Genomic DNA, 27,124 nt, shown 5'->3' on the forward strand with positions numbered 1-27,124 from the left:
ATAAAATGATACCCACCAAATGGATGTTCAGCGACAATAGGAGGAGATTCAATAGGCTTGCTTACTCCAAATCTGTTTTCAGCACAGACACGGAATGTGTATTCCATGTACTTGGTGAGATGCGTGACTTTGATCTGTGTTCGCTTAACACTGGAGTTTACAAGCTGCCAAGTTGTTGATCCAGACTCACGCTTCTCCACAATATAGTTAGTTATTTCAGTTCCACCATCATCTTCTGGTTCTTTCCAAGTCAATACACAGGATTCTGAAGAGATTGATGAAACTTCAACAGGACCAGTGGCTTGACCTGGTCTGCCAATAACATTAACAGTAACAGTGAAGGTTCTGACTCCTGCAACATTTTCAAGGATGAGATAATATTTGCCAGAGTCGAATCTCATGGTGTCTTTTACAGTCAAGGCGGTTCTGTCTTTTGTGGTCTTGATGTTGACTCTGTCTGTTTCTTTTAGTCTCATTTCTTCAAGTTTCCAAGTTACCTTAGGAACTGGACGTCCACTAATAGGAATATCAATTGTGAATGTACTTCCAGCTTTGCAAGTAATAAGCTGGTTTGTAATTCCACTAAGATCTGCAGTAGGTTCAATTTGTGGCTCCTTAATAATTACAGATGAGAAAGATTCTCTTGGTTCACTGAAGCCAGCATCATTTTTAGCTTTGACACGGAATTCATATTCTGTGTTCTCTATCAAGCCTTCAATCACTATATTCAGAGCTTTAGTGTGGCCACCAATGACCCAGTGATCTGATCCCTTTTGTTTAGTTTCAACAACATAGCCTGTGATGCGACTTCCACCATCATGTTCAGGTTTCAACCAGGCCAAAGTGGCAGAAGATTTGGTTGTATCAATAATATCCAGTCTCTTAGGAGGAGCGGGTTCTTCAGTTGCAACAATTGGATCTGGCATTTCATATGGTTCACCTGGGCCATATTGGTTCTCTGCAGTAACCCGGAAGAAATATGCCACACCTTCTGCAAGGTAAGAAACTCTGAGGATTTGACGTGTGCATTTCCCACTGACTTCTTGCCAACTACGACGGCTAGCCTCCCGTTTTTCAACAATATAATGATTGATACGAGCACCTCCATCATTAGCTGGGGCATCCCACATCAAAGTCAAAGATCCTCTTGTCACATCCTTAAAGGTAATTGGACCTGGTGGTCCTGGGGTATCTTGTACCTTCACTGTGAAAGTAATAGATTTGCTTCCACTGTTGTTCTCTAAAGTGAGGGTGTATTTTCCAGCATCATACCTATTGCAGTCTTCAATTGTAAGTGTACTGTGGGTGTCTGTTGTGTGAACATCTGCCCTGACACCAAGTTCTCCATCTCCCTTGGTCCAGGTAGCCACAGGAACAGGTTTTCCTTTGAAAGCGATACGAAGAAGAATGGTACTGCCTGATTTCACAATGTGAGTCTGTTTGAAACTGGCATCAATGTCAATCTCTGGTGATGTCAGCCTGTCTACAGTCTGAACAGGATTAGGAATTTCACAGTACTCTCCTTTTCCAACACCATTAAGTGCACACACACGGAATTTATATTCTTCACCAGGTTCTAATTCCGTTGCAGTATATTTAGTGTTGATACAAGTTTCAAGATTGACTTTATGCCATTCTTCAAGACTGGCTTTGCACATTTCAATGACATATCCAATTATTTCCATTCCACCATCAAAGACAGGTGTGGTCCATTCCAAGCTGACTGATGTCTTTGTAGTGTCAGTTACCTTTACCACAGTTGGAGCACTTGGTGCACTGGTTGGTTCTCTACATTTGATGAGTCTTGATGTTGAACTACATGGTCCAATTCCAGCATCATTTTCAGCCATGACATGGAACTCATATTCATTTCCTTCAGTCAGCCCAGTTACTCTGTATCTGGCTTCAGTTATTGGCCTCTTAGAAGATACTTTCACCCATCGCATGCTCTTCTTTTCACGTCTTTCAAGAATGTAATGTTTAATTTCATTTCCACCATCACTTCTTGGTCTTGTCCAAGAAAGTGTAATGCTGTCTCCAGTGACATGGGTTGCATCAGGAGTGCCAGGAGCCTCTGGTACAGCTGCAAAAAAGTAGCAATATTAAAAAAAACATATATATAGAAATATGTTTTGTTATTAATTGATACATGTAATTCAGTTTTCAAGCAAATAACTAAACATGAAAAAAAACTTACTGAATTGGATTTGTGCAACAATAGATTCTGATTCCAGTGGTCTGCCAACACCAAACTTATTCACTGCACAGACACGGAACTGGTATTCATTGCCCTTAATCAGCTTTGTGGCAGTAAATGAGCAGGCTTCACACTTGTCATTAACAAGTGCCCAAGAAATTCTGGATGTTTCACGTTTTTCAATCACATAGTGGCTGATTGCAGCACAGCCATCATTGTCAGGAGGATTCCAGTACAGAGTGGCCTTTTCTCCAGTAATGTTAGTGAAACGCAAGGGTCCAGCAGGTGGTCCAGGTGTATCTAAAAAAAACATAATCAGATGATCATGAAAATCAACGTAATTTGAAATATTTATATTTTTACTTGTTTATTATACTGTATATACTATGATGTGTAAAAGGCTAATACTGTTTATTGTTATTTGGGAATTCTCCACTATCTAGTATATGCTCTAGATGAATTCTGTAGTTGCAGCATAACTGATTTCAGTATTTAAATGTGCTTCCTGCTCTTATAAATTTGAATGGGTTTTCTAATTGAAAGCCAATATTAATTAGTTTTTACCCAATTGCATTTCAACTGAAGGAAAAATTAGTGTCTAACATTTTACTAATTTAGAGTGTTTAAGTCAGAAGTAAAGGGGCCTATCTGTAGCCAGCTAAGGAGGGACTTCAAGTTCTTTATGTTCATGCTGCTGTAAATAACACACTTTAGCTAAGCACCTTTGAAACCAAAGCCTGATTGCAGAAAACAAATCTCAAGAGGCAAGTAGAACAGGTCCTGGTATCAATTAGCACCAAGGAGAATAAACTGCTCAGCTTGTAGAAACCACAAAAAACGATTCCTAACAACCAGAAGTTACATAAATTTTTATCCTTCTTAATAGAGAAACATAATTCTATGGTAACCATCTACTGAAATTTTAGATGGATGTTGTAGTACCAATAATTATTCTTGATACATTATATGATTTGTGGTAAAGAAGTAGCCATTTATCTTTATCGCTGAGTACAAAAGAAAAAATTATGCACAAGATGTGGAGCTCTTGACAATGGGTCAATAAGAAATTAGAATTTGACTGGATAATATGATGGATTTGCAATTACAACACTTAATATTGGCTGCTCATGTGTAGTTTACCTTATGGTTTTGAAGATTGTGATTAATGTGAATTAAAGCCTGTTAATTTTTTTACATACATTTTCCACATCCAAAATTGTTATAATAGTAGTTATAATAATAGAAAGCACTTGTATAGTCATTAAATACATTTTTTATGCTTATTTTATGTATATATTACAACCACATTGCCTAAAGTGTCTACAGATTTGTACAGCAGTGTATGTTAATACAAATACACAAATACACACCTTGTACTCTGACATTAATATCTGCTTTCTTGGTTCCAGAGGAATTCTTGGCTTCAACACTATATATACCCCGGTGATTACGATCAGCATCTCTGATAAAGAGGCTGCTTGATCCAATGACTGTTTTAATGTCAATATCAACCATTGTCTTCTTATCAATTTCTTTTCCATCCTTGAGCCAAGTTACTTGAGGAACTGGTCGACCCTTGATAAGGACTTTAAGCCTAATACTCTCTCCTGCTTTGACTGTGAGACCTTCAAAGTGTTCTGCACCAAATTCAATCGATGGAGGAACTATAAAAGAGAGAAAAACATTTTATTCAAGTTTGACTGTAGATCATTCTGAGCATTCACAAAGACAAACTTCCATGTCAAATACTTACTGCTTTCATCTCTAGTCATGATGTATCCAGAGGACTGTGAAGGTGGACTAACTGTGCCAACTGCATTTCTGGCAATCACTCTAAATTCAAAGCGGTCACCAGATGCAAGACCAGACACTGTGTACTGGCATTCAGTAATATCGGTGAAGTTGCATCTCAGCCAGCGTCCTTTTCCTTGACGTTTTTCCACGCTGTAGGCAACAATTTTGCTGCCTCCATCACGCAAAGGAGGTTCCCATTTAAGTGTGACAGAGTCCCTTGTTACATCAATGTAGTCAGGTGTACCAGGAGGATCTAAAATAAGTAACAATATTTTATACATTATTGTTACACAACTGAAACAAAAATCTCTAAGAAATTAGAAACTAGAATGCTTTTCCAAATGCAGATAAATAGATGTAAAATTCTTACCAACTGGAGAGACAGCCAAGGTGTGTTTGCTAGGCTCACTGCAAGGGCTCAGACCAGCATTATTCTCTGCATATACTCTGAATTGATATTCCAGACCTTCAATTAGACCAGTAATTCTGTAGTCTCTTCCAGATATAGGTGAAGTATTTATTTTCTGCCAGAGAATACTATTTCTTTCCTTCTTCTCCACATAGAATCCAGTAACCTCTGAGCCTCCATCGTACAATGGTGCATCCCATTGAATTGACATGCCATCACAAGTAACATTGTACACCACTGGCTTTCCTGGTGGACCTGGTGGACGGTACTGATGTTTTGCAATTACATCATGTGAAACAAGGGCCTCACTTACTCCATATCTGTTTTCTGCACGCACTCTGAATTGGTATTCTGTTCCTTTGATTAAGTTAGGGATCTTAAATGTTGCTCTGGCCACACTTGAACAAACCATCTTCCAAGCTGTTTGGGAAGTCTCACGCTTCTCTACACTGTAGCATGTAATTTCTCCACCTCCATCCTCCTCAGGCACATCCCAAGATATAATTATACTCTCAGCTCTGATTTCATCAAATCGAATGGGACCTTTTGGCTTAGATGGTGGACCAAGGGTGTTAACTTGAAAACTGAATGACTTTCTGCAGACATTGTTATCAAGAACTAAAGTATATTTGCCTGAATTATCTTTTCTTGCATTTTTAATTGTCAAAGACACTTTGTTTTCTGTTTTCTTGAAGCGAATCTGTTCACTTTCTTTCAGAGGAAGATTGTCTTTCAGCCACTGCACAGTTGGCCTTGGTTTTCCCTTATATGGTATCTCTACATGAACATTATGTCCAATGCGCACACTAATTTGTCCTCCTGGGATGTCTGACAGGTTTGCATCAGGTGGAATAATATAGTCCTTTACGGTGATTGGTCCAACTTGGGCAAAGTCACTTTTTCCTTTCTCATTCTTGGCAAATACTCTGAAGTCCATCTCTGCGAGTTCTTTCAGTTTAGTAGCCTCAAACTCACAGGCTTTGGTAGTGCCTGCAATTGACCACTCTTGCTCATTTTTAAGTTTCTTTTCAATTATGTATTCTGTGATGATGCTGCCACCATCATAATCGGGCTTGTTCCACTGTAATGTCACAGATGTTTTGGTTGAGTCCTTCATTGAAAGATCTTTGACTGGGCCTGGCACCTCAGTAGCTTTAACTGGTTCTGCTGTCTCACATGGTTCACCTACTCCATTTTCATTTTCTGCCATCACACGGAAGAAGAAGGAAGTCTTCTCAGAGAGGTCAGTAACTTTAAATGTGGTATTAGAACATTTAGTTGTTACACTTGAATAGGCTCTCTTTGTAGCATCTCTCTTTTCAATAATGTAGTTGGTAACTTCTGCACCACCATTGACAAGAGGTGGTTCCCATACTAAAGTTACATTACCACGAGTGACATTCTTGACCTGCAGTTTTTGGCAGGCGCCTGGTGTATCAAGCACTTTCACATTCACAAATGATGATTTAGGCTCTCCTACTCCATTTTCAATCTGAAGAACATATTTCCCAGTCTCATCTCGAGTGACCTGTGGGATGGTAAGTAATGTAGATGATTCTGTATTGTGGATGTTGTATCTTGGATCACTGCTGATGTTCTTCTCTTCCTTTCTCCAGGTGACATTTGGAGCAGGTCTGCCTTTAAATGGAATCATGATCTCTACATCTTGGCCTGCTTTAACTGTGTATTGTGTTCTCAGGGCAACATCGAGATCAATCTCTGCCTCCTCTGTAAAAAGTAAAGCAAAAACAAATTATTAGCTTCTGACAATGTTATGAAAAACACTTTTAGTAAAAGTAAAGAAACTGTCACATGGTTGTTGAATACATACCAAGAATATCCTTAGCTTGCACAGGTTCTGTCATTTCAATTGGGTTTCCCTTTCCAGCACAGTTTACAGCAGACACACAGAAGAAGTAGTTGACCCCAGGTTTGAGGTGAGACACAACAAACTCTGTTGTTCTGACTTCACCCTTTGAGCTAACCACAGTCCATTCCGTTTCTTCACCTTCCCTCTTTTCAACTATATAACTGGTAACCTCACTGCCTCCATCATACACAGGCTTGAGCCATCCAAGAGTAATGGATGATTTAGTTGAGTCAACAACTTTAAGTTTGGTTGGTTCACTTGGAGGATCTGAAGGAAGAGCAATTTGAAAAGTTCAGGTAATTTTTAAAGGTACAAGGCACATCTTTAAAGAAACATAAGGACAGAAAGAGAGTATGATAAAGAAAAGAAGAATGCTTACCAACTGGATCAGCAGCTTTGTAGAAATCAGATGCAGTAGAGAAGGGACCTTCTCCAGCTGCATTGATAGCACAGACACGGAACTGGTATTCATTTCCTTCTGTCAAGTTTGATACTTTCTGTCTAGTATCACGGATGGAATCTTTAATAACCTTGAACCAACGTAAGCTCTTTTTCTCACGTTTTTCCAGATAATAACCTCTAATATCACTGCCACCATCAACAGTTGGCCTTTCCCAGACCACAGTCATTGAAGACTTGGTTATCATTGTGACTTCAGGTGTGCTGGGCTGTCCAGGAGTGACTAAAATAAATAAACATAGTAAGAAACTGTTTCATGAGTAAAAAGAATAAAGTGTCTTTTTTATCATTTGCATTCACTTACCAAAAGCATTCTTGGCAACAACAGGCTCAGATTCCAGAGGCTCTCCAACTCCATACTTATTAACACCTCTGACACGGAAGACATATTCATTGCCTCTTATAAGCTTCTGTACAGAGACAAGGCTCTCTTGCAGTTTTTCTGATATGAGGGACCAGACAACTCTGCTTGTTTCACGTTTTTCCACAATATAATGGGTGACAGGAGCACCACCCTCATCTGTAGGAGGATCCCACATTATTGTGATCTTCTCAGCAGTGACTGTTTTAAATTGAATAGGTCCAATAGGAGGTCCAGGTTTATCTGTTAATAAAAATATATAATATAATGTGACTTAAAATAATAAGTTATGGTAATAATCTCATATCAAGGTTACATTATATAAATTCCTTCTGTAAAGCAACTTTCAGAAATATCTGTTTTTAACAAATGTAATACAATGCCAAAAATACAAACCACATAAAACATACCGAGAATCTGTACTTTAATAGTAGCTGATTTTGAGCCCATTGAATTCTTAAGTCTGAGCTCATAACTTCCGCTGTTGTTACGTGCAGCATCCTTAATAATGATGGCAGAGGAGTCCGTGGTATTTTCAATTGACACTTGAGCACTTGTTTCTAGTTCCTTTCCATCCTTATACCATTCAATTGTTGGCAGGGGTTTGGCAATAATTCCAACCTGAATTTTCACTGATGCTCCAGCTTTGTATTTTACAACATCTAAATACTCCGGTGGCAAGTCAATTTCAGGAGCACCTAAAAGACAATGATACAATTATAATGTAATTACAAAAACCAACATTGATTTTATTTCCCTTTTACATGTAGATGAAATAAAACTTACCAAATGTATCAACACATGTGACAGGTCCTGCAATCAGAGATGGATTACTGATAGAGCCAATTGCATTCTTTGCAAAAACTCTGAATTCATATTTTCCATCTTGGGTCAATCCTGACACAGCGAAATTGGTTTCTATGACATTTGTAAAGCTAGCTTTTGTCCATCTTCCATTTGGTGCATCTCTCTTCTCAACAATGTATCCTGTGATCTTGCTTCCACCATCATAAGGAGGCTTCTGCCAAGCCAGGCTTATGGAGTTCTTTGTGATATCTGTCACATGTACATTTGTTGGAGGCTCTGAAATACGTAATACATTAGTAGTTATAAAACATGTCCTAGCATAATACAAAAGTGATAAAAAACAATGACAAATAAAATTCCCAATTTAAATACAAAAAACAAATATATTTACCGCAAGCATCAATTGCAAGCACTGGGTCAGATGTTTTGCTGACTTTGCCAATACCAGCAGAATTTTCTGCCAGAACTCGGAACTCATAGATTAGACCAGCACTGATATTAGTCACTTTGAAGTGGGTTGCACGAATGACAGTCTTGTTAACCTTCTGCCACAGAATGCTATTTCTATCTTTCATCTGCAAGTGATATCCAAATACATGGTTTCCTCCATCTGACACAGGTTCATGCCAGCAGACAGTGATGCTCTCCCTTGTGACCATAGTAACCCAAGGTGTTGATGGTGGGCCAGGCATTGCTAAAGTAAATAAAATAAAAAATAATAAAAAATAAGTACTGTATGTTAACAATGTGAATTTTATATTCATCAATGCAAAAATATATAAGAAAAATACTTACTGTATGGGAGTTTCACGGTGACATTTTGTGAATCAATGTGATCACTGATGCCAAAGCGGTTCTCTGCCTTAATGCGGAACTGATACTCTTCTCCTGTTGTCAGCTTCATGACTTTGATTATGCTTCTTGCAACTGCTGCTGACACTTCTGTCCAGGCAGCAGTACTTGTTTCACGTTTGAGTACAATGTAATTGGTCACTTGACTTCCACCATCAAATACAGGTGGTTGCCATCTTAGGGTCACACTGTCTTCAGTGACATCACTGATTTCAACAGGGCCAACTGGAGGACCAGGTCTATCTAAGACCACAATGTTTACAAATGACTTTGTTGTTCCACTTGAATTGGAGGCAGTTATATCATATCTTCCAGCATCAGCTGCTATACTTTCTTTGAGATTGATGATAATGCTGTCAGCAGTGGTCTCTGTGTTGAATCTCATTGTTGATTTCACTGCAAGGTTATCCTTTGAAAGTGTTACTTTTGGTAGGGGTTTACCAGAAAGTGGAATTTCAAATTTAAGGTTTGAACCGGCTCTGACATAGACAGTATTGTGAGGGAAATTCTTCATATCAATTTCAGGTGATTCTAGAAATGCAAAAAAAAACATTGATTGCATGGCTGAAAAGGTTAAGAATAAAAAGAATAGTGAAAAAACAAACTTGCAAATCTATCTTTAAACAAACATTTTAAATATATGGTACAATAATTTCCATAGAAATAATAAATCGGAGAGTTAATATCTAGTTAGTACTGTTTAAAGCTCTATAAAATAAAAGGAATGAACCAGACAATACATTTTTTCAATGTGTCTTCCTTAGTTGTGAGGAAACTTACCAAGCTGATCTTTCACAACAACTGGAAGCAGCATTTCCTTCGGATCACTGAGACCAGCCTGGTTTTCAGCCCTCACACGGAAGAAATATTCAGCACTTTCTTTAAGACCACAGACAATGTGATGTGTAGTTTTCACTACTGCACACTTCACCCAATTCTGCTGGCCTTTTTCAAGGGCATCAACTTGGTAACTTGTGATTCTGCTGCCTCCATCGTGTTCTGGTTTACTCCAAGACAGTGAAACACTGTGTTTTGTAACATCTATAACCCCAAGCTTCTCTGGTGGACTTGGTTTTTCTGAAAAAAAGAAAAGTGAACATCATGAAATATCACCAGTGCAAAATGTAAGAATTTCAAAATAAAAGTTCCATTTAATGAGATTCAGTTTAAAAAATAGCATACCTGTAATTTTAACGCCTTCCTTGCTTTCAACAGGTACTCCTATACCATATTCATTTTCTCCAGAGACCCTGAAGTAGTAGATAGCTCCCTCTTGGAGGTCAGGTATTTTGTAGGTTAAACGGTGGCAGTTATTTGTAACACTGACCCATGCCTTTTTGCTAGCCTCACGTTTTTCAACGTGATAGTTCTTCACAGGAGCGCCACCTTCATTTTCTGGTACATCCCATGATATCAGTGCAGACTCTTTTGTGACTTCCTTTACCACAATATTTGAAGGAGGGCCAGGAGAATCAAGGACTTTGACAACCAGTGTCAAAGTAGCAGTTCCAACAATATTCAGTAATGTTACAGTGTATTTCCCAGAATCATTTCTTGTTGCTTTCTCCACTGTTATAGATGTGCAGGAATCAGTTGTATCAATACTTGCCCTTAATCTCAGATCTACATCTTCTTTATTCCACATCACAGTAGGTACTGGTTTGCCTTTATAAGGTATGGTAAGAGTAAATGAGCTGCCAGCCTTGACAATTAAAGTCTTGCGCATTTCATTGTCAATATCAAATGCTGGCTCTTCTTCTCTTTCTTTTGCAAGCTGAGGCTCTGAAGCTGGGCTTGGGTCACTGGCACCAACTTTATTGATTGATCTAACAGCAAATACATATTCTGCACCAGGTGTAAGTCCAACTACAGTAAACTCTGTACTTCTTGTGTTTTGAACAGCTACCAACCATTCTTCATCATCAGTTTTCTTATATTCAACACTGTATCCAGTGACTGGAGATCCACCATCAAACAGTGGTTTGGACCAGGCAACAGTAATAGTGGTCTTTGTGGAATCAATAACTTTAGGTTTAACTGGAGGGGAAGGCAGGAAAAGTGGGTCTTCTGCTTTCATTAATGGACTCGGTTCACTTGGAGGACTCAAACCAGCAGCATTTTCTGCATAAACACGGTACTCATACTCACAACCTTCACGAAGATTGGATGCTTTAACTCTGAGATCATACACTGGTTTCTTATTTACACGAACCCATCTTAGACCTGTTTTTTCACGTCTTTCTATTACATAACCAGAAATTTCACTGCCACCATCACTTTCAGGTCTTGCCCAGCAAATTGTCATAGCTTCACTTGTAATACTGGTGATTTCTACATTGGTAGGTGCACTTGGAACAGTATATGGATCCAAAGCTTTAACAGGATCACTCTCAAGAGGTTCACCAACTCCATATTTGTTCACAGCCAGAACTCTGAAAATGTATTCATTGCCTTTCAGCAATTTAGTAACTTTGCAAGTTGTTGCTTTCATGTCACCATCCACCAGTGTCCAGGCTAGTCTGCTTGTTTCGCGTTTTTCTACAATATAATGGGAAATTTCAGCCCCGCCATTCTCCTGAGGTGATCCCCAGGATAATGTACATTTCTCTGCTGTAACACCAGCTACTGTTAGTGGTCCAGCTGATGGTCCTGGTCTGTCAAGAACCTTGCAATTCACTGCCATTGATCTTGTTCCTGCAACATTTTGCAAAGTCAGGACATACTGTCCAGAGTCTCTTCTGATACAGTCTTTCACAACTATTGCAGTGCTGGTGTCTGTAGAGGAGATTTCAACTCTGGCTTGTACATCAATCTCCTTGCCATCTTTTGTCCATGAAACTATAGGCAGAGGACGTCCAGCAATATCTGCATTAATTTTCAAGATTTCTCCAGCCTTTACTACTACTGTGTCTCTGAACTTGACATCCATCATGATACGAGGTGGATCAACATCATCCTTCACAGTAATTGGACCAGTACATTCAGATGGTTCACTGAATAACCCAGCTGCATTCTTTGCAATAACATGGAAATCATAACGCTGATCTTCTGTAAGGCCAGTAACATCAAAGTAGTTTTCCTGAATGTTTGTGAAATTACATTTCAGCCAACGTCCATCTGGCAGTTCTCTGCGTTCAATTATATAACCAGTAACTTTAGCACCACCATCATATTCTGGCTTAGTCCAAGACAAAGATACAGATGTTCTTGTGATGTTAGTAACTGTAAGGTGACCTGGAGGATCACATGGATCTCTTGCAGCAACAGGTTCACAAGCTTTTCCACACTTTCCAATGCCAGCAATGTTTTCAGCATATACACGATATTCATACATTAAGCCTTCTTCAATACCAGTTACTTTCATCTCAGTGTCAGTTATCAAACCTCTGTTGATCTTTGTCCAAAGAATGCTGCTTCTTTCTTTGCGTTCAAGATGATAACCAAAGACTGTGCTGCCACCATCATTGACTGGTTCATTCCATTGTACTATCATGAAAGCTTTTGTTGCATGGACAACACGAGGTGTTCCTGGAGGACCAGGTGGTTTAAATGGATATTGAGCAACAATTGCTGAGGAATCTGTGTAATGGCTCTTTCCATAGCGGTTTTCAGCATAAACACGGAACTGGTATTCAGATCCTTGTGTCAAGCGTGAAACTTTAATTGATGTTCTGGCAACAGTTGCAGAAACAATTTGCCATGTTGTTGTGGTAGTATCCCTCTTTTCAACAATGTAGTTATTGATGTGGCATCCACCATCATATGTTGGTGGGTCCCAGGATATTGTTATACTGTCAGCACTAACCTCATCTACTCGGATGGGGCCAGGTGCTCCAGGCTTGTCAAGTACAATAATTGAAATCTCTGCTGTTTTTGAACCAGCTGTGTTAGACACTGTAATTGCATACTTTCCAAAATCATCTTTGGTGGCTTCTTTGATGACCATAAGAGTTGATGTCTTGGATGTCTGAACATTTACTCTGGTTGTCTGCTTTAAAGGCTGACCATCTTTAAACCATGAAACAGTAGGTAGAGGTCTGCCTCTGAAAGGAATATCAATCTTGAGGTCATCTCCAGCCTTCACACTGAAAGTATTGAAAAGTAGCTCCAAGCTGGGTTCTATTTGAATATCTTTAGCTATTACAGGCACTCCCAGTTGTTTTGGATCACTCTTGCCTTTCTCATTCACAGCAATGACTCTAAAGGAATATTCTTCACCTGTTGTGAGACCAGATATAGTTGCCTCCAGCGCTTTCACTTGAGTGCACATGGTCCACTTCTCACTGCCTTTAGTTTGCATTTCAACCACATAGCTTGAAATTTTGCTACCACCATCATGTTCTGGTTTCTCCCAAGAAATGGTTGCACTGTTTCGAGTTACATCTACAAGTGTAACTTTTCCAGGTGGCAAAGGTGCTTCAGAAACTTTAATTGGATCAGTAGTCTCTGCTGATAGCCCAACACCATGTTCATTAACAGCCAGGACACGGAAATAGTAACTACCTCCCTCCTGGAGCTGATCAACCTTGAATGTATTCTTTGTACAATTGTTTGTTACAGTGGTGTATGCTTTCCTTGTTGTCTCACGTTTTTCAACAATATAGTTAGTGATCTTTGCTCCTCCATCAATAAGTGGTGGCTCCCATGACAGTACAACTGAATCTTTCTTTATATCTTTGATTCTGAAATTAACAGGTGCGCTTGGTGAATCAAGTACTCTCACATTGACAAAGGCTGATTTTGTTCCGCTGTTATTTTCAAGATTCAATACATATTTACCACTGTCAAATCTGTTTACATTGTCAATGACAAGCATAGTGTAGGAACTTGTGACTTCAATCTGTGCACGTTCAGTGAGAGTGCCTTCTGCCATTGTCCACTTTACTTCAGGTTCAGGTCTACCTCTGATTGTGACAAACAAGCGAAGTGTTCCACTAGCACGTACAGATACTACTTTCCTAAGGTCTGCATCCAATTCAATTTCAGGTGGCTCAACCTTTTCAGCTGCAACTACAGATCCAGCGATTGCAGCAGCTTCCCCAACTCCTTCAATGTTGATAGCACAAATGCGGAAATTGTATTCAGCATTTTCTTTTAGTTTTGTTACAGTAAAGTGTGTTGCTTGTACACCAGTTGGAAGTGTGCATGTAGTCCATTCCTCAGCTGAAGCCTCTTTCATTTCTACAATGTATGCCTTTATTTGGGCACCACCATCATAAATAGGCTTGCTCCATGCAAGAGACACAGAACTACTAGAAGTATCAGTCACTTTAGGATTGTTTGGTGGGCCTGGTGGGTATGTTGCATCACATGCTCTGTAGAACACAGATGGTTCACTTGGTTCCCCTACACCAGCAGCATTTTCAGCAGAAACACGGAACTCATAGAAGTGTCCTTCGGTGAGTCCAGTTACTCTAAAACGTAGATCACTCAATCTCTTTTTGTTACATTTTGTCCACCTTATTCCATCTTTGTCACGTTTTTCAAGGACGTAGCCTTCAATTTCAGCTCCACCATTATCCTCTGGCCTGTTCCATGTTGCAACCATAGAATCCTTAGTGATAGCAGTGACCTCAGGCACTGATGGTGGGCCTGGTGGCTTGAATGGATTGCGTGCTAGAACTGGTTCAGATTCAAGTGGCTCACCAATGCCGTATTTATTTACTGCCATAATTCTGAATATATACTCATTGCCACTTAGAAGTTTGGTTACTTTGTAACTGATTGCCTGAACATTAGAGTCAACAACTGTCCAAGACAGCCTGCTGGTTTCTCTCTTCTCAATGATGTAATGAGAAATGCTGGCACCACCATCTTGTGAAGGAGGGCTCCAGGACAGGTAGCATTTCTCTGCAGTAACACCTGACACTCTTAATGGGCCGTCAGGTGGACCAGGTCTGTCTAGAACCTTAACTGTGATTGGTATTGTTTTTGTACCACCAACATTACTAAGAGTGAGAACATACTGTCCCCCATCTACTCTAATGCAGTCCTTTACTATAAGAGTTGACCGTTGTAATGTAGTTTTGACTTCCATTCGTGCAGTAGCTTTGTCAATTTCTTTTCCATCCTTTAACCATACAACATCAGGCACTGGTTTGCCGTAGATATCAGCTTCAAGAGAAAAGGTTTCACCTGCATTCACAACAATTACGTCTTTGTATTTCGGATCCATTGAAGCTCTTGGGGTTTCAATTTCATCTCTAGCAGTAATTGGTCCAGTGCTTTCAGAAGGTTCACTGAAAATACCAGCTGCATTTCTTGCAATTACTCTAAATTCATATCTTTGGTCTTCAGTTAAGCCTGTGACTGTAAATTCAGTCTCAATTACATTTGTAAAGCTTGCTTTCATCCAGCGACCTTCAGGCAACTCTTTCTTTTCTACAATATATCCAGTAACTTTGCTGCCACCATCATACTGTGGCTTTGTCCACTGAAGTGTGACATGGTTTCTGGTAATAACAATGGGCTCAGGACAACCAGGTGGATCACATGGATCACGAGCTACAAAGCACTCTGAAACCTTGCTTGATTTACCAATGCCAACAATATTTTCGGCATAGACTCTATATTCATATTCAATGCCTTCTTCGAGGTTATTTGTCTTGAAGCGAGTGTCTTGAATAAGAGTCTTATTAAGCTTAGTCCACAGGATACTGTTCCGTTCTTTGCGTTCCAAATGGTAACCGATGACTTGACTGCCACCATCATTGACTGGTTCATGCCATTCAATAACCATGTGGTCCTTTGACACAGATGTAACAAATGGTGTACCAGGTGGTCCAGGTTCTTTATATGGGTACTGTACAAGAATGGATGGTGAATCCAAAGAAAAACTCTTTCCATATCTGTTTTCAGCAAATATTCTAAACTGGTATTCTGAACCAGTTTTAAGTTTGCTTATTTTAATTGTTGTCCTTGCTATTGTTGCTGATACAATTTGCCAGGTTGTGGTGGTTGTGTCTCGTTTTTCAACTATATAATTATTTATTTGACAACCACCTGTATATTGTGGAGGATCCCAGGAAAGTGTTACAAAGTTAGAACTGACTTCATCGATCCTTACAGGGCCAACAGGTGGACCGGGTTTATCAAGTATGACAATTCCAATTTCTTCTGTAGTTGTACCAGCATTGTTAGTTGCTGTGACTGTATACTTGCCAAAATCATCTTTAATGCTTTCTTTAATATGAAGAATAGTTGAGGTTGGTGTGGTCTCAACATTAACTCTGGTTGTCTGTTTAAGTGTCTGTCCATCTTTTGTCCAAGCAATTTTGGGTCTCGGGCGTCCAATTACAGGTATTTCTACCTTAAGATCTTCTCCTGCTTGAACACTGTAAGTGTTGAACATAAGTTTGAAACTGGGTTCAATTGTGAGGTCTTTGGCGATAACTGGTGCAGCCAATGGTCTTGGATCACTCTTTCCTTTCTCATTGTATGCAATTATACGGAAGAGGTATTCTTGTCCAGAGCTTAGTCCAGAAACAACACCCTCACATGTTTTTGTCTGAGTTGCTACAACCCATTTGTCAGACCCTTTAGGCTGCATTTCGATTGCATACCCTATAATCCTGCTGCCTCCATCATGATCTGGTTTTTCCCATGAAAGAGAGACGGTGGTTTGGGTGACATCAGTAAGAGTGACCTTTCCTGGCGGCAAAGGTGACTCTGACGCCTTTACTGCATCTATTGTTTCAATAGGTAGACCAATTCCAAATTCGTTCTCAGCCATTACTCTAAAGTAATAAATTGCTCCCTCTGTGAGATTTTCCACTTTGAAGCTTGTTTTGGTGCACTTTGTAGAAACATTTGCATAAGCTTTTCTAGTTGATTCACGCTTATCAATCACATAGTTCTTGATCTTTGCACCTCCATCAATTAAAGGTGGTTCCCATACTAAAGTGACTGCATCTTTCTTGATATCTTTCACTTTAAGATTTTGAGGTGTTCCTGGGGTATCTAATACTTTGACAGAGACAAATGCAGACTTGGCACCACTGCTATTTTCTAATTTCAGAGTGTATTTTCCAGCATCATTTCTGTCACAGTTGTCAATGGAAAGTTGGGTATAGTTAATGCCTTTTTCAATCTGAGTCTTCTCAGGTAAGTCTCCTTCATCTTTAGACCAAATGATCTCTGGAGCTGGTCTTCCTTTGAATGGTATATGGATTTTCACAGAGCCTCCAGCACGCACCACTAGTCCTTTCCTTAATTCTGCATCAAGGTCAAGTTCAGGAGCCTCCAGCTTATCTTCAGGTTTGACTGTTCCCGGTACAGAAGCCGGCTCACCTACACCTAATTTATTGATGGCACATATTTGGATCTTATATTCTTGATGCTCCACAAGTTTGATGATTTCAAAGCGGTTCACACGCAAACCAGTAGGTGGTGTGCACATGGTCCATTCTTCCTCATCAGCTTTGCATACCTCCACAATGTATCCCTGAATTTCACTGCCACCATCATAAATTGGCTTACCCCATGCAAGTGAAATAGAGCTTCTTGTGGTATCAACAACATGTACATTGGTTGGTGGTCCAGGTTTGAATATAGGATCACAAGCCTTGTAGTATGCCGTAGGCTGACTTGGTTCTCCCACTCCGGCTGCATTTTCCGCGGATAATCTGAATTCATATTCATGATCTTCTGTGAGACCTGTTACTCTAAAGCGCAAGTCTGTAATTCGGCGCTTATTGCATTTTGTCCATCTGATGCCAGCCCTATCTCTCTTCTCTACAATATAACCAACAATTTCACTGCCACCATCTGAATCTGGCCTGCTCCAGCACACTGTCATAGAGTCCTTTGCAATGTTGGTTACTTCCAAACCTTTTGGTGGTCCTGCTGGGATGAATGGATTTTTCATTAAAACTGGTGCAGACTCCAGTGGTTCACCAACTCCAAATTTGTTAACAGCCATTACCCGGAATATATATTCATTCCCTTCCAGAAGTTTGGTCACTTTGTGCATGGTAGCAACAGCATCAGTAGCCACTACAGTCCAAGCTAGGCGGCTGGTTTCTCTCTTCTCAATGATGTAATGTGAAATGCTGCTGCCTCCATCATGTTGTGGAGGAAGCCATGACAGTGTACATTTGTCAGCAGTGACACCACTCACATGAATAGGCCCTTCAGATGGCCCTGGTCTGTCCAGCACTTTAACTTGAATAGGCACAGTTTTGGTGCCAGCAACATTAGTTAACTGAAGATTATACTGGCCACCATCAATTCTAATTGCATCTTTAACAACAAGCGTTGTTCTGAAGTCAGTGCTCTTGATCTCACACCTTGCTGAAAGTTCAACTTCTTTATCACCCTTGAACCATTGGATTGTTGGTATTGGCTTTCCGTAGACATCTGCATCAAGTTTGAATGTATCTCCAGCATTTACAACAATTGCCTCTTTGTATTTTGGATCCATTGAGACTCTTGGTGGTTCAACTTCATCCTTTGCAGTTATAGGTCCAGTACTATCAGATGGTTTGCTTATAGTTCCAGCTGCATTCTTAGCAATAACTCTGAAGTCATACTTAGAATCTTCAGTAAGGCCAGAAACAGTAAACTGTGTTTCAATGACATTAGTGAAGCTAGCTTTCATCCAGCGACCATCTGGAAGGTCTCGTTTCTCAACAATATAACCAGTTATTACACTGCCACCATCATATTCTGGTTTTGTCCATTGAAGAGTGACTGAATGCCTGCTCACAATTGTTGCTTCAGGGGTTCCTGGTGGATCACATGGGTCACGTGCCACATAGCATTCAGAAACCTTGCTACTTCTGCCTATACCAACTATGTTTTCAGCATAGACTCTAAATTCATATTCAATGCCTTCTTCTAAAGGACTGGTTTTAAAGCGTGTGTCTTGAATGAGTGTTTTATTAATCTTCGTCCAGAGAATACTGTTTCTTTCTTTTCTTTCAAGATGGTAACCAATAATTTTGCTTCCTCCATCTGCAATTGGTTCATGCCACTGCACAACCATATGATCCCTTGATACTGATGTAACAAATGGTGTACCTGGTGGACCTGGTTCCTTGTAAGGATATTGGGCAATCATAGCTTCAGAATCTAATGCAAAGCTCTTTCCATATCTGTTTTCAGCAATGATTCTAAACTGATATTCTGCACCAGTTTTAAGCTTGGTAACCTTGAGTGTAGTTCTTGCTACAGTGGCAGAAACAGTTTCCCAAGTTGTGGTAGTTGTGTCTCTCTTTTGAATAATGTAGTTTGAAATTTGACAGCCACCAGTGTATTTCGGTGGATCCCAAGAAATAGTGATACTTTCGGCGCTAACTTCATCAAATCTCACAGGGCCGCTTGGTGGACCAGGCTTATCAAGGGTGATAATTTCAATAGATGCAACCTTCTGTCCAACAACATTAGACACAGTAATTCCGTATATTCCTCCATCATCTCGGGTACTTTCCTTAATATTGAGAGTTGTGTGGTGTGCAGTATCAACAACATTAACTCTCGTTGTCTGTTTAAGTGGTTGGCCATCTTTAGTCCAGGAAATTGTTGGTTTGGGTCGACCAGCAATAGGGATTTCTATTTTTAGGTCCTGACCCACCTGCACACTGTAGTTGCTGAATGCTGGTCTTACATCAGGCTCTATAACAAGGTCTTTAGCAACAACTGGAACAGCAAGTGATCTTGGGTCACTCTTCCCTTTCTCATTCACAGCTATGACTCTAAACATATATTCTTCTCCTTGAACTAAGTTAGTTACAACAGTTTCAAGAGTTTTAACATGTGCACATGCAGACCACTTCTCACTACCCTTGGCTTGCATTTCCACGACATATTGGATGATTCTGCTTCCACCATCATGTTCAGGCTTTTCCCAGCTAAGAGAAACACTGTTGCGTGTTACATCGACAACAGTAATTTTACCTGGTGGTTGTGGTACTTCTGATACTTTAACAGGATCAACAGTTTCTGCGGGTAAACCGATGCCATGATCATTTTCAGCTAAGACTCTAAAGTAATAGTTACAGCCTTCCTGAAGTTGGTCAACCTTCCATGACATCTTGTGGCAGTTGGTCACAACAGCTGAATAGGCCTTTCTTGTGCTCTCTCGTTTTTCCACAATATAGTTTTTGATCTTTGCACCCCCATCCAAAGTAGGTGGCTCCCAAGTAAGAGTTACAGATTCCTTGGTAATCTCTTTTATTTTAAGGTTTAGTGGTGCACTTGGTGTGTCAAGCACTCTAACACTGATGAAAGCAGACTTTGTCCCACTGACATTTTCAGCTGTCAAGGTGTACTTTCCACTGTCGAATCTGTTCACATTATCTATCACAAGTGAGGTGTAACTACTTGTAACCTCAATTTGAGCTGTTTCCCTAATTTCACCATCAGCTTTTCCCCATTTCACTTCAGGAGCAGGTCGCCCTCTGACTGGGATGAACAATCTAAGGGACCCTCCAGCTCTAACAGTGACCACCTTTCTGTGTTCCGGATCAAGATCAAGATCTGGTGCTTCTAACTTGTCTTCCACAAGTACAGCTCCAGCAACATCTGCATGTTCTCCAACACCAGCCTTGTTGATAGCACAGACTCTAAACTTGTACTCATGTTTCTCTTGTAACTTCTCAACTTCAAACCATGACTGTTTGATGCCAGTTGCTGGAGTACACATCGTCCACTCATCAGAAGTTGCTTCACATTTCTCAACAATATATCCTTGAATCTCACAGCCACCATCATAGATTGGTTTACTCCATGAAAGGAAAACAGATGACCTGGATATGTCAGTTACCTTAGGGTTATTTGGTGGTCCTGGTTTGAAAATAGGATCACATGCCTTGTAGTAAATTGAAGGGGAGCTTGGTTGTCCAACCCCTGCGGCATTCTCAGCTGAGACTCTGAATTCATAGCTGCGGTTTTCAAGAAGTCCCGTCACTCTGAAGCGCAATTCATTGACCACACGTTTATTGCATCTGGTCCATCTAACACCCTCTTTATCTCGTTTTTCAACAATATACCCAATAATTTCACTACCACCATCTGAAGGTGGTCTTTCCCATACGACAACCATGGAGTCCTTTGTAATTGTTGTAACTTCAACAGCAGTTGGTGGATCAGGGACAACAAAAGGATTTTTAATTACTACTGGCTCAGACTCAAGAGATTCTCCAACTCCATATTTGTTCACACCCATCACACGGAAAATATATTCATTTCCTTCCAGAAGTTTTGTGATTTTTAGATTAAGAGCTAGTACTTTGGAATCAACTACAGTCCAGACTAATCTGCTTGTCTCTCTTCTCTCAACAATGTAGTGGGATATATCACTGCCACCATCATGCTGTGGTGGTTTCCATGAGATGGAACATTTCTCACTTGTAATTCCATAAACAGAAATAGGACCTTCAGGTGGGCCAGGTCTATCTAAAACTTTGACATTAACAGCGACTGATCTTTCTCCTCCAACATTCTTCAGTAACAGAGTGTATTGGCCTCCATCAACACGAATAGCTTCCTTAACACTCAGAAATGTGTTAAAGTCTGTGCTTTTTATTTCAAGTCGTGCTGTGTTTGCTAATTCTTGATCTCCTTTGAGCCAAAGGATTGTAGGTATTGGTTTTCCATGGACATCAGCATCAATCTTGAAGGAATCTCCAGCATTAACTACGATTGTTTCTCTATATTTGGGATCCATGCTAATGCGAGGTGGATCTACTTCATCTCTGGCAGTAACAGGTCCTGTGCTTTCAGAAGGCTCACTGAAGACACCTGCTGCATTCCTAGCAATTACATGGAACTCATACCTCTGGTCTTCAGTTAAACCAGTCACAACAAACTCAGTCTCAATGACATTGGTGAAGCTAGCTTTCATCCAGCGACCATCAGGCAACTCCTTCTTCTCAACAATATAGCCAGTGATCTTGCTGCCACCATCATACTCTGGTTTTGTCCACTGTAGTGTCACAGAATTTCTGGTTACAATCACAGCTTCAGGACGACCTGGTGGGTCACATGGATCTCTTGCAACATAGCATTCTGATACTTTGCTTGCTTTTCCAATGCCTACAATGTTTTCGGCATAAACTCTGTATTCATATTCAATTCCTTCTTCAAGACCAGTGGTCTTAAATCTGGTGTCCTGAATGATTGTTTTGTTCAACTTAACCCAAAGAATGCTATTTCTTTCCTTGCGCTCAAGGTGATAACCCAGTATTTTGCTGCCACCATCATTTACTGGTTCATTCCACATGACGACCATGCTATCTTTTGTAGCTCCATGTACAAATGGTGTGCCTGGAGGACCAGGGAGTTTAAATGGATATTGAGCTACCACAGACTCTGAAACAAGAAGAGGGCTCTTGCCATATCTATTTTCAGCTGCAATTCTGAACTGATATTCACAACCAGTCTTCAAACGGCTTGCTTTTATGGTTGTCCTGGCAACTGTGGCAGATACAATCTGCCATTCTGTAGTAGATGTGTCTCTCTTTTCAACAATATAGTTGTTAATAGTGCATCCACCGTCATATTCTGGGGGCTGCCATGAAAGAGTTAAGCTATCAGCAGTGACTTCTTCTATTTTTACTGGGCCTGTTGGTGGGCCAGGTTTATCTAGTACAACAATGCCAATAGTTGCTGTTGCTTCACCAGCAGTGTTTGCAAGTTTTACAGCATACTGTCCAACATCATCTCTGCAAGCTTCTTTAATTACAAGATATGAATGGCTTTCTGTGCTTTCTGCATTTACTCTTGTAGTTTGTTTGAGAGGAAGATTATCTTTGTGCCATGTAACTGCTGCTTTAGGACGTGCAACAAAAGGTACATCAACCTTCAAGTCATCTCCTGCCAGAACACTGAATGTGGTGAACAACAGCTTGAACACTGGAGCAATAACAAGGTCTTTTGCAACTACAGGCACACCAAGCTGTCGGGGATCACTAGTTCCCTTCTCATTTCGTGCCGATACACTGAACGTATATTCTTCACCTTGTGTCAGTCCTGTTATGACTGCTTCAGTGACTTTTACTGTGGCACAGGTGGTCCATTTTTCACTGCCTTTGGTTTGCATCTCTACAATATATGCCACAATTCTGCTGCCTCCATCATGATCTGGTTTCTCCCATGACAAGGTTACACTATTTCGGGTGACATCTTGAAGGGTGATTTTACCTGGAGGAAGTGGTCTTTCAGATACTTTGACTGACTCTGAAGTCTCCACAGGAAGACCTACTCCATATTCATTTTCAGCGAGAACTCTAAAGTAATAGTTACATCCCTCCTGCAACTGCTCAACTTTCCAGCTTGTTTTGTGGCAGTTCGCCACAACTGTTGAATAAGCTTTTCTTGTTGATTCACGTTTTTCTACAATGTAGTTCTTAATCTTGGAACCACCATCAATAAGTGGAGGATTCCAAATGATTGAGACAGACTCCTTAGTAATTTCCTTAATCTTGAGGTCTTGTGGAGCTCCAGGTGTATCCAGGACTCTAACGTTTACAAAAGCAGTCTTGCTTCCTGAGCTGTTTTCAACTGTCAGCATATACTTGCCACTGTCAAATCTATTAACATTTTCAATTATAACTGAAGTGTAGGATGATGTATTCTCAATTGTTGCTCTGTCAAGAGGTTCCCCATTTTCTCTTGTCCATTTCACTTCTGGTGCAGGTCTACCCTTAATAGGTACAAAAAGGCGCAATGTGCAACAAGCTCTGATATTGACAGCTTTGCGAAGATCTGCATCAAGCTCAATTTCTGGAGGAATCTGTCTGTCCTCAGCCTTTGGTTGACCCGGAACAAGAGCAGGTTCTCCAACTCCTTCGGAGTTAACAGCAGAAATATGTATTTTGTATTCCTGGTTTTCCTTTAGATTTGTTATTGTAAAGGATGTGGCTTTTAGTGCATCTTTAGGTGTTACAATTGTCCATTCATCTTCTTCAGGTAGGCAAGTTTCAACAATATATCCTGTGATCTCAGAACCACCATCATATATCGGTTTGTTCCATGCAATTGTAATTGATGACTTGCTAGTATCTAAAACTCTTGGGTTGCCTGGAGGTCCAGGTTTGAATATTGTGTCAGAAGCCTTGTAGAAAGGACTAGCTGGGCTAGGTGAACTCAAACCTGCAATATTTTCAGCAAAAACTCTATATTCATATTCATGTCCTTCTGTTAGACCAGATACTTTGTATCTTAAGTCAGTAACTGTCCTCTTGTTACATTTTACCCAACGCAGACCAGTCTTATCTCTTCTTTCTACAATGTAGTTAGTAATTTCACTTCCACCATTTGACTCTGGATGTCCCCAGCAGACAACCATTGAATCTTTAGTTATGGCAGTTACCTCAGGCATTTGTGGTGGGTCAGGAGGCACATATGGGTTTGCTGCAACAGTTGGTTCAGATTCAAGGGGCTCTCCAACTCCATATTTGTTGACAGCCATAACTCTGAAGATATATTCATTTCCTTTAAGCAACTTAGTCACCTTGAATCGATTGACCTGTAAATCTGTTGCTACATTTGTCCATGCAAGTCTGCTTGTTTCACGTTTTTCAATAACATAATAGTCAATCTTTGCACCTCCATCATCTTTAGGGGGCAGCCACGATAATACACATTTCTCAGCAGTGACATCTGTAACTTCTAAGGGTCCTTCAGGTGGACCTGGTCTATCAAGAACTTTAACATTAAACACATGCTTGGCAAAGCCACCAGGGTTGCTAGCTGTCAAAGTGAACGCACCCCCATCCCTTCTAATGGAATCTTTGTTGATCAAAACTGTTGAAAAGTCTGTCGTTCTGATTTCAAGTTTTGCAGTCTCTTCAAGTTCCTTTCCTTCTTTAGTCCAAACCATTGATGGAAGTGGGCGGCCAGCAACATCTGCCTCAAGCCTGAAGACTTCTCCTGCTTTCAATAGTATTACATCTTTAAATCTTGCATCAACCATGATTCTTGGTTCTTCAATATCATCTCTGCAGGTTATACTATCTGATGGTTCAGATGGTTTACTCACAGCTCCAGCTGAATTCCTGGCAAATACACGGAACTCATAAGCAGCATCTTCAGTGAGACCACTCACAGTGAAACATGTCTCAAGAATGTTGCTGAAATTTGCCTTGAGCCAGCGTCCATTTGGTAAGTCTTTTCTTTCAACTGTGTATCCAGTTATCTTAAAGCCACCATCATACTCAGGCTTTGTCCACTGAAGAGTTACAGCATGTCTAGTAATGTTAATTGGTACTGGCTTGCCAGGTGGATCTACAGGATCAAGAGCAAATATTGGTTCTGAGGACTTGCTTGGTTTACCCACACCAGCCATATTTTCAGCTGCAACTCGGAATTCATATGCAATTCCATCTGTAAGGCCAGTTGATTTGAAAATATTTCCTACTACCAAAGCTTTGCTTATTCTCTGCCATAAAATACTGCTCCTTTCTTTTCTCTCAATGTGGTATCCCAAAATTGTGCTTCCACCATCAGAAACTGGCTCATTCCAGCTAATTGTCATTGAATCCCTGGTGAAAGATATAACTTGTGGAGTACCTGGAGGACCAGGCACCTTAAAAGGATAGGCAGCAACCACATTTTCTGAACTGATTGACGGGCCAATGCCATATCTGTTTTGGGCTTTGACACGGAATTGATACTCAACACCTGTAGTAAGACGAGCAGCTTTAAATGTTGTACGTATTACTGTTGCAGCTAACTCTACCCAGTTTGTGCCAGTGGTGTCACGCATTTCTACGATGTAGTTGCTAATTGGCACTCCTCCATCATTTTCCGGGGGATCCCAAGATATTGTAATGTAGTCAGATGAAATTTCATCACATTTAATTGGACCTTTAGGAGGCCCAGGAATATCATGGACCTGAACGGTAATAACTTCTGTGACCTCCCCAAGAATATTTTTTCCAGTCAGAGAATATTGTCCACTATCATTTCTTGTGCATTCATTAATATTCAGGATGGTTGAGGTTGCAGTATTTTCAATGTTCACTCTCTGTGTTTGCTTAAAATCCTGATTTCCCTTTTTCCAGGAGACTGATGGTTTTGGGCGGCCCAATATGGGTATTTCAACTTTGATGTTATCACCTGCCTTGGCAATGACCAGCTTTTGGTAGATTCCACGTAAATCAAATTCAGGAAGTGTTGTTTGTTCTTTAATTAGTATAGGTCTGCTTTCTCGAGGATCACTTCTACCAGAATTGTTGACAGCCATGACACGGAAAGTATATTCATCATTTTCATTAAGATTTTTTGCTACATAGTCTAGAGTCTTTACAGTAGCCAAATGCATCCACTGCTCTGCACCCTTCTTTTGAGCTTCAATGACATACCCAGTAATTTTACTGCCTCCATCATGTAGTGGTTTTGGCCATGCAAGACTTGCAGAATGTTTGGTAACATTCATGACATTAAGACTTTCAGGAGGAGATGGAGCCTCAGATGCCTTGATTGGTTCAGGTGTTTCAGCTGGTTCACCAATACCAAATTCATTTTCAGCCATTACTCTAAAGTAATATTCTGACCCTTCAGCCAAGTTGGGGATTCTAAGGGAACACTTTTGACAGTTTGTTGTTATAGTGGAGTATGCCTTCCGAGTGGACTCACGCTTTTCCACTATATAGTTAGTAACTTTTGAGCCTCCATCAATAAGAGGAAGATCCCACTGAAGTGTGATGCTGTCTTTGGTAATCTCTCTTGGTTTAAGATTTATAGGAGGTCCAGGGGAGTCCAAAACCCTAACATTTACAAATCCACTCTTTTTGCCCGCAGCATTTTCTACGTTCATTACATATTTTCCAGCATCATGCCTGTTGCATTCAGGGATAATCAGAAGACTGTATGATTCCGTATTATCAATGTGCGCACGACCTTTAAGAGGAACATCTCCTTTCATCCAGGTGACTTCAGGTGTTGGACGACCTTTGATTGGCACGAAAATTCTAATTGATAATCCAGCCTTGACAACAAGAGTCCTTCTAAGCTCAGCTTCAAGCTCAAAGTCAGGTGCTTCTTCTCTTTCCTTTATTTCAACAACTTCTTTGATTTCAGCAGGTTCACCAGCTCCTTCTGCATTCACTGCACTAATTCGGAAATGGTATTTGCCTCCTGGCTGCAGATTGGCAACTACAAATTCAGTAATTCTGAGAGCTGTTCCTGTTGTGTCTTTTATCCAGTCTTCTTCTCCTTCTTTTTTATGCTCTACAATGTATCCTATGATATCCAGTCCACCATCGTAATGAGGTTTACCCCAGTGTAAAGTGGCAGTAGTTTTAGTTGTATCAGTTACTCTTGGGTTTGAAGGTGGACCAGGCACATCTGAAAAAATGAAAATATAGGTATTTAAATTGAATTATAAATTACACCTTACAGGGCTCAAAAAAGCTCCTGAAATTATGCTGT

General features: G+C 40.3%; 1 protein-coding gene across 1 annotated transcript in view; it reads right to left on the minus strand.

Annotated features, from left to right (window-relative positions):
• LOC148821919 (titin-like) overlaps nucleotides 1-27,124 on the minus strand; it is a 169,369-nt gene that overhangs the window by 17,538 nt on the left and 124,707 nt on the right. Inside the window, exons 194-207 of the mRNA XM_088929988.1 lie at nucleotides 9,932-27,040; nucleotides 9,530-9,826; nucleotides 8,693-9,280; nucleotides 8,289-8,591; nucleotides 7,877-8,173; nucleotides 7,501-7,788; nucleotides 7,034-7,333; nucleotides 6,650-6,952; nucleotides 6,232-6,537; nucleotides 4,362-6,128; nucleotides 3,951-4,244; nucleotides 3,568-3,861; nucleotides 2,198-2,497; nucleotides 17-2,083 (exon numbers count right to left, since the gene is read on the minus strand). Coding sequence (XP_088786114.1) covers nucleotides 17-2,083; nucleotides 2,198-2,497; nucleotides 3,568-3,861; nucleotides 3,951-4,244; nucleotides 4,362-6,128; nucleotides 6,232-6,537; nucleotides 6,650-6,952; nucleotides 7,034-7,333; nucleotides 7,501-7,788; nucleotides 7,877-8,173; nucleotides 8,289-8,591; nucleotides 8,693-9,280; nucleotides 9,530-9,826; nucleotides 9,932-27,040 — 24,513 coding nt within the window. The remainder of the gene's footprint in view (nucleotides 1-16; nucleotides 2,084-2,197; nucleotides 2,498-3,567; nucleotides 3,862-3,950; nucleotides 4,245-4,361; nucleotides 6,129-6,231; nucleotides 6,538-6,649; nucleotides 6,953-7,033; nucleotides 7,334-7,500; nucleotides 7,789-7,876; nucleotides 8,174-8,288; nucleotides 8,592-8,692; nucleotides 9,281-9,529; nucleotides 9,827-9,931; nucleotides 27,041-27,124) is intronic.

The sequence above is a fragment of the Atractosteus spatula genome, chromosome 13, assembly GCF_055471065.1.
Source record: "Atractosteus spatula isolate fAtrSpa1 chromosome 13, fAtrSpa1.hap1, whole genome shotgun sequence".
Classification (NCBI taxonomy): domain Eukaryota; kingdom Metazoa; phylum Chordata; class Actinopteri; order Semionotiformes; family Lepisosteidae; genus Atractosteus; species Atractosteus spatula.